The 11,014-nt window shown below is 55.0% G+C and overlaps 3 protein-coding genes across 3 annotated transcripts; 1 reads left to right on the top strand and 2 right to left on the bottom strand.

Annotated features, from left to right (window-relative positions):
* Positions 1 to 1,217: 1,217 nt before the first annotated feature.
* On the bottom strand, positions 1,218 to 2,941 carry CONPUDRAFT_161849 (uncharacterized protein; the record flags this gene model as incomplete). Its single annotated transcript, XM_007765624.1, has 3 exons — positions 1,218 to 1,744; positions 1,815 to 2,085; positions 2,152 to 2,941. The coding sequence occupies 3 exons, from the start codon at positions 2,939 to 2,941 to the stop codon at positions 1,252 to 1,254; spliced, it is 1,554 nt and encodes a 517-aa protein (XP_007763814.1). The 3' UTR covers positions 1,218 to 1,251.
* Positions 2,942 to 3,140: 199 nt separating this feature from the next.
* CONPUDRAFT_116452 (uncharacterized protein) lies at positions 3,141 to 5,757 on the bottom strand. The gene is made up of 9 exons (XM_007765623.1): positions 4,911 to 5,757; positions 4,744 to 4,849; positions 4,547 to 4,681; positions 4,383 to 4,484; positions 4,089 to 4,330; positions 3,829 to 4,008; positions 3,680 to 3,729; positions 3,484 to 3,601; positions 3,141 to 3,432 (listed from the first exon to the last, which is right to left on the bottom strand). The coding sequence occupies exons 1-9, from the start codon at positions 5,628 to 5,630 to the stop codon at positions 3,388 to 3,390; spliced, it is 1,698 nt and encodes a 565-aa protein (XP_007763813.1). The 5' UTR covers positions 5,631 to 5,757; the 3' UTR covers positions 3,141 to 3,387.
* An 854-nt stretch (positions 5,758 to 6,611) lies between these two features.
* Positions 6,612 to 8,838, top strand: CONPUDRAFT_79395 (uncharacterized protein; the record flags this gene model as incomplete). Its single annotated transcript, XM_007764673.1, has 5 exons — positions 6,612 to 7,774; positions 7,834 to 7,872; positions 7,927 to 8,031; positions 8,095 to 8,476; positions 8,537 to 8,838. A coding segment is annotated over one exon (671 nt), but the record flags the coding sequence as incomplete, so codon positions are not given.
* Between the last annotated feature and the right edge of the window lie 2,176 nt (positions 8,839 to 11,014).

Below are 11,014 nucleotides of genomic sequence, written 5' to 3'. Positions count from 1 at the left end.
ATTCATGTTGTTTGTGAAGTGAGGGATTAAAAGCATATTTCTCTAACTAAATAATAACTTTCTATTTGGCCATTAACCCGCCATTAACCCGCCATTGACTGGCAAATGACTGGCCATTGATTGGCCATTGATTGGCCATTGACCGGCATATGATTAGTCATTGCCAGGTCATTATCTGGTTTCTGACCATCATGGGCCAGACTTTGATTGTTGTCATCCAAATGCGGAGTTTATCCGCATTTATGTTAACTCCATTTTATTTAAAATAAACAGATGAGCAATGACATGGCTGACAGCCGTGAGAAACTACAATTTAAGATAGCTGTCAAAACTGCGTGTCCCACCTTTAGCATAACCTGTCAAATATCATTTAAAATACAATGTGTATCCACACCCGGATAAATCCCGGCAAGTTATGATAAAGTTATTTTAACTAACTGGGCCAGTTATTTAAAGTAAATGGGCACAAGTTATGGTGAAATTTTTGCAGTGTATACTTCGGATACTTACGAACGTTACAAAATCTACTTTAATATAAGCGATGACAGCCCCATAACGCCAACTGTGCTGCTTGAAAGGGATCTTGCTTTGACCTTGAACTTCGACCAGCACCATGTCTCTAGCTGTCGCGTCAATCGACCCAAGCCTGGTTCGCGGATCCAGACTCATACACATATTGTAGTACAGAGCAGATCATCCTCGCCTGTACCCAAAGATTAACTTGCACGGCTTGGACGCAAAAGCCGCGATAGAGGGTGAGATAGAGAAAGGTACATCAGTAACATCGTCGGCGTCTTGGCGACTTGTGAGTCTTGGCAAAAGATTGCCCAGTCACACAATGTCACACCCATGCGTAAAATCACGTTCTTTGTAACTTTGAGGTCAGTTTTTAGCCACAAGACGGCTGTGTACACTAACCATTAGTTCTTCCTGCAACGAGGCATTTTTGAACCAGGGAATTGCACGGGAATGTCTATTCGAGTGGGCTCGGCTACTCAGTGACATGCGTTATTTATGTGACATGTCACTGATTTAATCACGTTTTGAGAGAAAACTTTTCAAAATTTCTTACTTTCTGGTCGGCTTTCGGCCTGTCCGGACTTTTGGGGCTTGTACAAGCTTGCACAAGCTTGTTCAAGCTCCGACCAGTCGGCTGTAAGGTTCCTGATGCTATACAGGCACCCATATACGAGTGAGTTTGATGCAGCAAAATATTTCAAAAACAACCACTGGCCCGAAAACTCAATACCACTATAAGCTTCCGGTTCGTCGCCCTCCGATGACCACCATGCCGCTATACCGGTCCTCATCGCCTACCATCGCCAATTCTGCTTCAAGCGCCTCAAGCCGACTCTTCACATCGACCTCGTATTCCTCACATAGCTGCTGGATGACATTGTCCCTGGTGATTCCCGATTCGGCGGTGTCTGCTTTCAGCGCATCCACGAGACACTTTGCGAGCACGTCGAGGCCGGCTCGGTCGGAGTCTGTTGCGACCATAGCACGTTTTTCTCTAAAGGTTGCCCGTTTTTCGGCGTCATGGAGAAATACGACTGGCCAGCCTTGGGGTGCGTCGACCTGGAAGATGAAGTAGTCGAATTCGGGGCGCTGTAGCTGGTATTCAAGCTGGAGAAGCGCGCCGAGCGAGAGCGTGTACTCCGGTTGCCCCTCGTCGCGGCCTTTGGACACCTTCTCCTTGCCACAGTGCACTTTGTGTTGAGGCCAGTCCGACATCTGACATTCTCTGGAATAGAAGCGCCACAATGGCGATCAATGCATACGGCGAACCGGAGCGAGAGGGGGAGAAAACGCACTTGGAGCAGTAGGGATACTCGAAGTTGAGGTGGCGTTTGCATGCGCCACAGATAAGGAACTTGATACTTTCGCCAAAGTCCTCCGGGCAGCGATCGCAGTGTTCGCACCGGCGCCCGGCGCGGCTCCTCATTTCTCTTCGGACGGCCAAGAGATTCTGTACGCCCTGCCGGCCAGCCATCCAGATCAAGCGAGGCACAAAAGAGTCGCTGTTTGACATGTTTTCGACGAAACCCATGAGGACGACCTTTAGAGTGTAATATACAAACTTGTCTGTTGCATGGACGCATGAAACACCAGTTAAATGGTGCGAGGGATAGATGGATGAGGCACGCTCACCGAGAAACTCGAGCCGAAAGTATGTATAGAGTTGATACAAATACCTGTAGTTTTCGTAATGGTTACGCCCAACGTGGCTGTCTTCTGGTCGTCGTGCGCTCCGCCACCAGTCGCTATAGAGCATGTTTGTTTGCGTAGGGTCGTCTTCTCCGAAGAAAGAGCTCATGTTATCCTTGTACCGGTCACAGAAGTCAAAGAGCTCGAGTCCTCGGCGTTTCAGAAGGGTCGTGCTGTTGATCTCGGGACAGAGCACGCGCGAGTCCTGGCCAAGTACGGTGCACCAGCACGTATTCTCGAAGGCCCGAGCGAGCGCCTTTCGCCGCTTCTCCGCGCTGACGAGCATAAACCAGTCTCGAATGCTGCACCGCTCCTTTTCAAGCTCGCCGTAGAGTTCCCCGAGCCCCAGCATCACTCTTCGATGTTCGTCCTGCGCTCTAAGCTTCCCGACGCGCAAAAACTCGTACTCCGTGGGACCAGGTGTCCTGCTAACGTAGAAGGGGAAACGGAACGCCGAGGTATACGTCACCACGTCCGTCGCCGAGCTGCAGGCCCTCTCGACGCCCTTGTCCCAGCCCCGCATCCACTTTACGAGATCGGTGCGCACGTCGGCCACCGGGAACCCGAGCGCGTGGTTCTTGTTCGCCCAGGCTGACTTCTCGTTGTCGAGAAGAGATGCGAGATCGGGTTTCTTGGAGCGTTCTTCGGCCTCTGGAAGCAGACCAGAGGCAAACAGCTCAGCAGCAATCAGTCTAGAAGCGGCGTAGATTTCTTCTGGTGTTTGATCGCTCATGAGGAGAGTACGTGGTCAAGAAGAGATATCGATGAAGCTCTGCTGCGTCAGGCCGTCTGCGTCAGGCATTGAGACGAGAGAGGAAAGCCCCTATCTACCTTGACGGAAGCACGACTATCGTCATGAAAGTCGGCTCGCGGTCCTATATGCAAGTTACCACTCGATCAATGCGCGATCCCAGCTGGACAGCTATCTTGTTGTTGGGCATTTATAGTAAATGAAGACAAAACAGTCCAGCACGAGAAACTCAGGTATGTAATGTATGCGAGGTATAACTTTTACTGTAAAAGCGACAGCATAAGAACACGAAACAAGAAAACAAAGAACGACAAAAAGCCACATCAAAGAGCCCAAACCCCAAAAGAGCGACAAAGGAAAGCGAAAACAAGCTTATCATCACAAGTCCACAAGTAAATAAGCGCACGCCCACATCGGCGTCATCCAGTTCATGATCTTGTCGACCGACGCGCTGGCCGCATATATCGAAGCGACTGCAGCGGCGTCAGCACCTCGAACCATGTTGAGCTTGATTTAAGACACACCTGGTCCGTCTTCCACGCAACCATGCGCTTCTGGCCGTAGTGCGCCAGCCGCCGGATATCGGGCGCGGTGAAGGCGGGGATGACGACGCACATGATGGGGATCGCGATTGCCCAGAATCTACGAGGTGCGTGAGGGGAAGGGCCGGTCAGCGCTAGGGAAGGAGAAAAAAGAAAGGAGGGGGGTGGTTGGACGTACAGCCAGTCCGTATGGTGCGCGGTCGACCACATGCTCGAGAAGTTCATACCCTGTCCATGAGGAGATGGTCGTTAGCTCCCGATGTCCCAGCCAGTGTCGAATAACAGAAGAAGAAGAAGAAGAAGAAGAAGAAGAAGAAAAGGACGCACGAAATAACCGGTGAGCAGTGTAAGCGGCAAGAAAATGATCGTCGCGAGCGTGAGCCGGCGCATGACCTCGTTCATCTCGTACGACTTGACGTTGAACGTGTAGTTGATCAGGTTCTCCGCGATGCCCGCGAACATGTCCAGGCTGCCGAGGATGTACTCCATGTGGTCGTGCACGTCCGCCTTGTGCCGTGCACACTCGTCAGCACCAAATCCAAATCCTAATCCGCATCCAACATCCAACTCAAGAGCGAACGGCTTACCAGGTAAATCTTCGTCTTGGGACTCATGAAGCCCTTCACCGGCACCTTTGCGGGCCCCTCTGGAGCGCCACCCGACGGCAGCCCCGCGAACGAGATCGAGTTCTGCCGCGAGTCCGCATGCGCGAGCTCGTCCGCGAGCGCGGCGCACCGCTCGAGGTCGTACCGCCGCAGGCCGTAGATGACGCTCTTGAGCGGCTCGAGCGTGCGCTTGTGCAGCGTGAGGTCGCCCGAGAGGATGTGTACTGCAGACAATCGTCAGCATAGAAGGGACGGCGAGGGGAGGGGAAGACTGACGCCGCTGGACGACCTTCATGTCCGGCTTCAACAGTACGTCGTGCTCGAGCTCGAGGATCTTTTCGTGGTACGCGTCGACGACTTCGAGGGCCGAGTCCACGACTGTGCACGCAGATACGACTTCAGAAAACGTGCGCGTTATAGTGATGGGATAAGCGGCGCACCGATATCGAGCAAGCTCTGGACGAGCAGACTCGGGTCCGCAGAGCGCCGGAGGAACGAGTCCTGTTGTCGGAGACGCGCCTGGATGGGCTCGGTGAAGTCGTGCGTGCTCGAGGGGAGGATGGTGATGACGGTGCCTTACCGTTTTATCCAGGATGAGCTGGTCTGTTGTAGTTGAATCGTGAAAGGGGAGACGTACCATTGCGGAGAAGGAAGATGGACATGGGGGATACTTTGACGTTGACTCTGCCCTCTTTCTTGAGGGCCTCGAGCGTGATCTGGGCGCGTTCGCGTCTTTTGCGTGCCTGCATATATGCGCGAAGGTAAGATACGCAAATTAAGAGCGAACAGCATACTAGCACGTACCACAGACTCCTTCCTCGTCGGCGAGACAAACTTGAACCCACTCTTACTCGGCGCCTCCAAATCCGAGTGTCCCCTCTTCCACGCCGGCTCCAGCAACGTCTTCTCCTCGTCCTCGTCGCGATAATCCGACCCCCGCATCGGCTCGGGCGACGCCGACCTAGACGTCTCCTCCGGCGCATACTGCGCCAACACATCCTCGTCCGGATCCCCCAGCATATGACACAACACGCGCACAAACAGCTGACTCGGATAATAATCCGCCTTACTCCGCGCATGCCCCCGCTGGTGCAACACGTCCTCCAGCGCGAGCGGGTGCAGCTCATACCTCAGCGCCAGCGCACTAAGCACGTCCCAGCTGATCCCCCATATATTGATCCACCGGACCTTGGCCCACGGCTCCCGCGCGCACGCACCGTCGTCGCTGAGCATCGCGACGAACTCGGCGTTGCTCATGCGCCCGAAGGACGCGCGCAGCGCGCTGTAGTCCGCGCACTGGATCACACATTGCGCGTGCACGTGGCCGTACGCGAGCGCGGCGGTGTGTCGCCGCGGGTCGATGCCTGGTTCGAAGCCCTTGGTCGTGCTGGCGGACGCGAAGCGCGCGAGGATGGCGGAGGTGCGGTGCATTTGGATGATTTTGCGCGCGGCGGAGCGGAAGCGGTCGAGGGGAGTTATGGGTGCGGCGCGAGCGACGGGCGGGGTGAGGGTGTCGGAGGGCATGGTGCCCGAGGCGGTGGGGTGTTCTGAGTTCTGGGCAGGGATGAGGTTGCTGGTGGTGCGGAAGGGCCCGTTATCTGCTTGTTTGGTGTGGGAGGTGTGGGAGCCGAGGTCGTCGGTGTAGCCAGGGTCTATTTCGTCGCTGCTGCCGCTGTTGGCTCGTTTGCGATGCATGGCAAAGAGAGGGGAAGGGGATAGAAGGAGAGGTGGCAAAAGGAAAGGGAGAAGATCACCACCAGTGGTGCAGTTTCTTTAAGTGTGTGACCGAGGAACCGCTCGTGATTTACGAAGATAGTGGGCGCTATGAAAAGTTAGCGACGGTCCGCTTAGAAACCTGCAGGCCTCGCGACGTACCAAAAAAGATCCGCCGGGACGATGGAGTTGCAGTTGTCGCGGATGTTGCCTAGAACAAGCTGGGCCCGAGTATGGATTGAATACACATGGTGACGATCATAAACAGTGTGCCTTGGTGGCTGGTACGACTGCCTAACAATAGGTGCAACGATTGTTTCAACTTGATGTCGATTGCAAGCTCATGGTCTGCGTTATTCGGGGACGGGGTCAGTGGGAGCGAGGAGGAGCACCACGTCGGTTGTCTGCCAACAGAGTACGAAGCCACTTCACTTCCGGCGCTTCGTGGAAACAAAACTACCGTCATAACGTTCAGGAGACTGTCACGCAAATCTGGGCCCCTGGGCTGTCTTGAAACATCACGTCGAAGTTCCTGGAAGCCCACAACGTGTGCAGTACATATGTCTCAGTGGTTGGTTTCGAGGAGTATGATGTTGATGAGGTGGACACTGCCCGATTGACGGGACCATTAGACGCGACGATAAGAGGATGACGTCGATCGGATGTCATGTCCCTCCTCGATCCCTCAACGCTGGTCCCTTACTTGCATGCCCAGCTCAGCGCCCCGCCTCCTCAGCACCCTCATCAACCACCTCAGCTCTCACCTACACTCACACTCAAGGCTCGCACCCACCATGGCCGAATGCCCCTGGCGCGCCCCTTTCGAAAACGCGCACTGCGCCATCTTCCAGTTCTCCACCCTCGACAATGGTGCCCCGCGCGTCCGCTCACACGTCCTCCGCGACACCCTCGCCCCCTCCTCCCCTCCGCACTCCGCCCACCCCATCCTCGTATCCACGACCGACGTGCGCACCCCCAAGGTCACGCAGCTCGCCCAATCCAACCGCGTTGAGGCTGTCTTTTGGGCGGCCAACACCAACGAGCAATACCGCATCCGCGGGCGCGCGCACGTCTTCCCGCATCGCAGCCTCGGTGGCGCGCTGCACGAGAAGAGCAGCGTGTTCGCGCAGCTCAAGGCGGAAGGCTTTGATTGGGAAGCGAAGCGCAAGGAGGTGTTCGACGCGCTGAAGCCCGACATGCGCGCGTCGTGGGCGCGCCCCACGCCCGGCTCGCCGCTGCTGAACCTGGAGGACGCGGAGAAGTGGCCGAGGGAGCTGCCCACGCTGGAGGACGCACAGGACGAGGAGACGCGGGCGCGGGTCAAGGAGGCGTATGCGAACTATGCGCTGTTAATCATCGAGCCGGAGCAGGTGGACTTTTGCGAGCTTGGGGTTGTGCCTAATCAACGCACGATCTTTACACGCACGGAAGAGGGATGGGATGCACAGAGGGTTGTGCCCTGAGGATACCTTGACATCGCTCAAGGTTTGGTTATCTGATAGATGAGTGTACAGTATTACCAGGGCTCGTTTTCAATTTCAATGTACGTTATGTTGTGAGTTGACTGTCCGTTCCGCTGCACGCGTCGTAGCATCTACCTACTCGTACACTTTGAGCAAAGTCCAAAGGGAAACACCCACAACTCAGCAGGTGCCAATTAGTTCGAATCCACTGTCCAGCTCCCCGTCGTACCTTCGCCTTCAAACCTTCACTCTCTTCGCTGTGCCCTCTTCGACCTCCTCGCCCTCCCCGTCCGCATCCGCTTCCTCGTCTCCCTCGCTTATCTCCTCGACGGTCCGCTTCGTGCGAGTCGCCACCGTCTCCTCCACGACACTACCATCTTCGTCTGTGATCGTTGTGGTCGTAGTCGCGGTGGTGGTCGTGATGACGGGCGCGTCGCCCTCTGTATACTCCTCGTCTTCTTCTTCTTCCTCTTCAACTAGAGCAGTCGGTGCCTGGAAAAGAGATGGTTAGTCAGGGGTCGAATTCTTTGGGGGATAATCGATAGACGTACGCCATTACCGCCGAGGAGCAGCGCCGTGAGGTTGTTTTGCTATCACAAGGGTCAACGGGGAGGCCAATAAAGCGCAACCAAAGCACGACGTACTCCGTTCACAGCGTCCACCTCCCCATACGCATCTTCATCCTCGTCGTACTCCTCCTCTTCCTCCTCCTCCTCTTCGCCTACCTCGTACGACTCCTCTTCTTCGCCCTGCAGTGAGCCACACCCCAGTCAGCGTAGGCCGCGGAACGACACGACGCGGTAACCCCGCACCTCGATCTCGTAAATGTCGCTCTCCTCGTCCGACTCCCCGCTCTCCTCGTTGACAAGCCCCTCGAGCCGCGGGTCGACGGGTGCGTTCGCGTTCGCGGGCATGGTGATGGTGATGGTCGTGGCGGTGTTCAAGTGGTGTTGGTGTTTGGTGGTAGTGTGATGGGTTCCTTGGTACGTATGGTAGTACTAGTGTGGCGGTGGACGGATGTGCTGAGCGAGGGAAGTGGGCTTTTGCTTAGGAAGCGAGCAAGGTTGGCGTTGCTGTGTGCACGCCCGTGTGTATTTTAGGACTGAAGGCCCTCGGGCGGGATCGTAACGGTGCGGATGCGAGGACCAAGTGTTATGTTGGCTGGTACTGATACTGGATACTACTGGGATGAAGCTGTGGCGTGTATCATATCAGCACGCCTCCAGATCAACGCTTTAGCGGAACAGGGCTCACCTACCAGCAAACAAAGAAGATTAATCAAATCTCGGGCAAGAAAAGCTAAGAATCGCAGCACCTGAATCCCTAGCTACAGAGCAGGCAGAAACCGGAGACGAGAGTTGGGCGTGAGGCGGCGGGAAAGCAACCAGCGGTCACGGTCACGGTCAACGCGGGGTACCACGCTACGCACGTTCGTTCGTTCGTTCGCTCACCTGAGTTGCTCGCTTTAGCTCCTGCTTTAGCCGAAAGGTACCTGCAGTGCGCTGTGAAAACCTGGTGGGCGGTGCCAGAGCGTGAGCCTGAGTATGTGCGCTGTGGCTGGTGCTTGTCAGCGGAACAGTCTCGGAGTCGCGTCTCTTGAGTCTTGGTGCGAAACGATGACGTCGTGCACGTGGTGCGCATGAGACTGGCCTCCGTCGGGTCGGATCTCGGAGCGCGGGTTTCGGAGGATATGGGATGTGCCCCAGACTCGGAGAACGCAGTTCGCGGTCAAACTTTTGCCATTGAGTCTGAACGCTGCGTGCAATACCTTGAAGCCTTCTACGTTCCATATTGTCCCATCTAGTCGTCTCACACGATGAGTCCCGGACTACCGCCATAGGGAGGTTGGTATATACTTCCGAGTCTCTGACTCGACCAAGTCGTCAGGTAGGAGGACAAGGAGGTATGCTGCTGAGTCTCTTGTCCTGTTCGCTCATTCTGCAGCATTTAAAACCAGCTGAGAAACTTGCTCAGCTTGGCAGCGTGATCTGCCAAGGCGAGTTTGTCACGAACTTTGGTTGGACACATGTTGCAGAAGTCGGAAACCCACCCATGCCGAGGTCAACCGGAGGACAAGGTGAGCTAGCTAGTTCGTGTTGTATTTATAACTTGATTATACTTATGGACTTGCTTGGTAGCTAGGAAATCCTCGGAGTTGACGGTCAAGATTGGTCACGCAATTGCTACTGTATGCGTTCTACAGAAACTTTTTAAACGCTGACAGAGGCGACAACAGGATTTGTAACTCGCGCCTGTCATTCCTCAAGCCTAAAGTCCATTGCTCAGCGTTGTCTAGTCGCAAGGTGGGCAAAGCTGCATCATCATCGAGATGGCAGCCTCGACCCCGGTTCCTCGACCCCCCCGCACAAGACCTGCACCTGGGGTCGTCCCTTGCTCACGGACGAGGATCTTCGCTGCCTCTCGAAACGTACGTCCTCATTCTCGGGTCTGTGCTATTGAGGGTGTTCGTCATACCGAACGATAAGGTTATCTCAGGCTATGCTTTGGTGCTTACATCCAATCGCTCTTGTCCGATACGGTCAGTTAAGATTCAGGCATAGAAAGTCCAATCTCAAAATACTCGTCCCAGTCGTGTCCGTGGACTCGCGTGCAACGATGCCGTGGGGAGCATGTAGGCCGAGGTCAGCTACATACCAGCTGGTAAGGAGTCTGAATAACAAGCTTCAGCGTCTGGGGCTGCGCAGGGACGCCGCGGCGTGGACAAGTTCCTGGGTTGGTCTTGGCTGGATATGGACCGGAGGGCCCTTGGGATTGGGAACGGACGTGTAAACGCTACGGTGGTTGGGATGTGCTTGCGTCATTCTCGGTCGAACAATGGCGAGGTCGCGGACCGCGTCCCCACGCGCACGATCAGGGTGCAAGAAGAGCCGGGTTCGGGCGACGTAACTGACGAGTTCTCCGTTGACACGTGCGATGCGAGCGAGCGAGCAAGAGAGGCGAGACGTTCTTCGGATGGATTGAGATCAAGAGAGGCCGGTGTGTTGTGTTACATAGCGGTGGACTTCCGACCTTCTACACCCTGAAATAAGTTCTTTCCGGTTCATGCTTCGACAATGGAACGTGAATGAATGCGATAACGCCGAGTCTGATGACTGTCTGATGTGATGGAGAATCAGAGACTTGGCTATGGCGTTAGCCTGATTCAGATTAGTATGACAATTCGACGAGTCAGCGCTCGGAGGAGCCGCTTGCAGATGATAATGAACTGTCAAGCTGTTCTGCCTGTCAGTCTAAGGATTTACAGCCTCTTGCAACATTGGTAACGTTGCCGAAGATTTCGGCGTCTGTACTGGGATCACTTCACGGCGGACGGAAAGAAACGTCTGGACCGTCGGATGCACGCTCTGGCGTTCACAAGTGTCATCAGGATGGTGCTTTTCGCTGGCAAGCGAGCTGCATAGTATGTCATCACTGACGCTGCGCACGCATCGTTTGAGCGAGACGGCGGCTGTATGTGTTCTTTTTCGTTGGGGATGGGGTTCGAACGTCAAAAAGATGGTTTCATTTGGAGGGGTTTGTTTGTTGGTCGATTTGTCCTTTTGTTATCAGGTGAAGGATCGTGATAAAGTAATCAGGCTCTCCGGGATATCGTCGCCCTTCCGTGGCCGATTCCCAGAGAAAAGCTCAGCAGAGTCAGGCTGTTTCCAAAGGATGCACGCGGACGTTGCTGGTTACTAGCAGAGGGGTGAATCGACTGCGAGGTTGTAGTAG

This window comes from Coniophora puteana (assembly GCF_000271625.1).
Source record: "Coniophora puteana RWD-64-598 SS2 unplaced genomic scaffold CONPUscaffold_1, whole genome shotgun sequence".
Taxonomy (NCBI): Eukaryota; Fungi; Basidiomycota; class Agaricomycetes; order Boletales; family Coniophoraceae; genus Coniophora; species Coniophora puteana.
The sequence above is the reverse complement of the archived record's forward strand: the minus strand, read 5'-3'. Positions and strand labels throughout refer to the sequence as shown.

Excerpts from the sequence above, each read along its gene's own strand:
- CONPUDRAFT_116452 (XM_007765623.1), bottom strand. The coding sequence starts at position 5,630 with ATGCCCTCCGACACCCTCACCCCGCCCGTCGCTCGCGCCGCACCCATA. Across the intron at positions 4,485-4,546 it reads CCAGAGCTTGCTCGATATCG|TCGTGGACTCGGCCCTCGAA; the intron begins GTGCGCCGCTTA and ends CTGCGTGCACAG. Across the intron at positions 3,730-3,828 it reads CACTGCTCACCGGTTATTTC|GGTATGAACTTCTCGAGCAT; the intron begins GTGCGTCCTTTT and ends CCTCATGGACAG.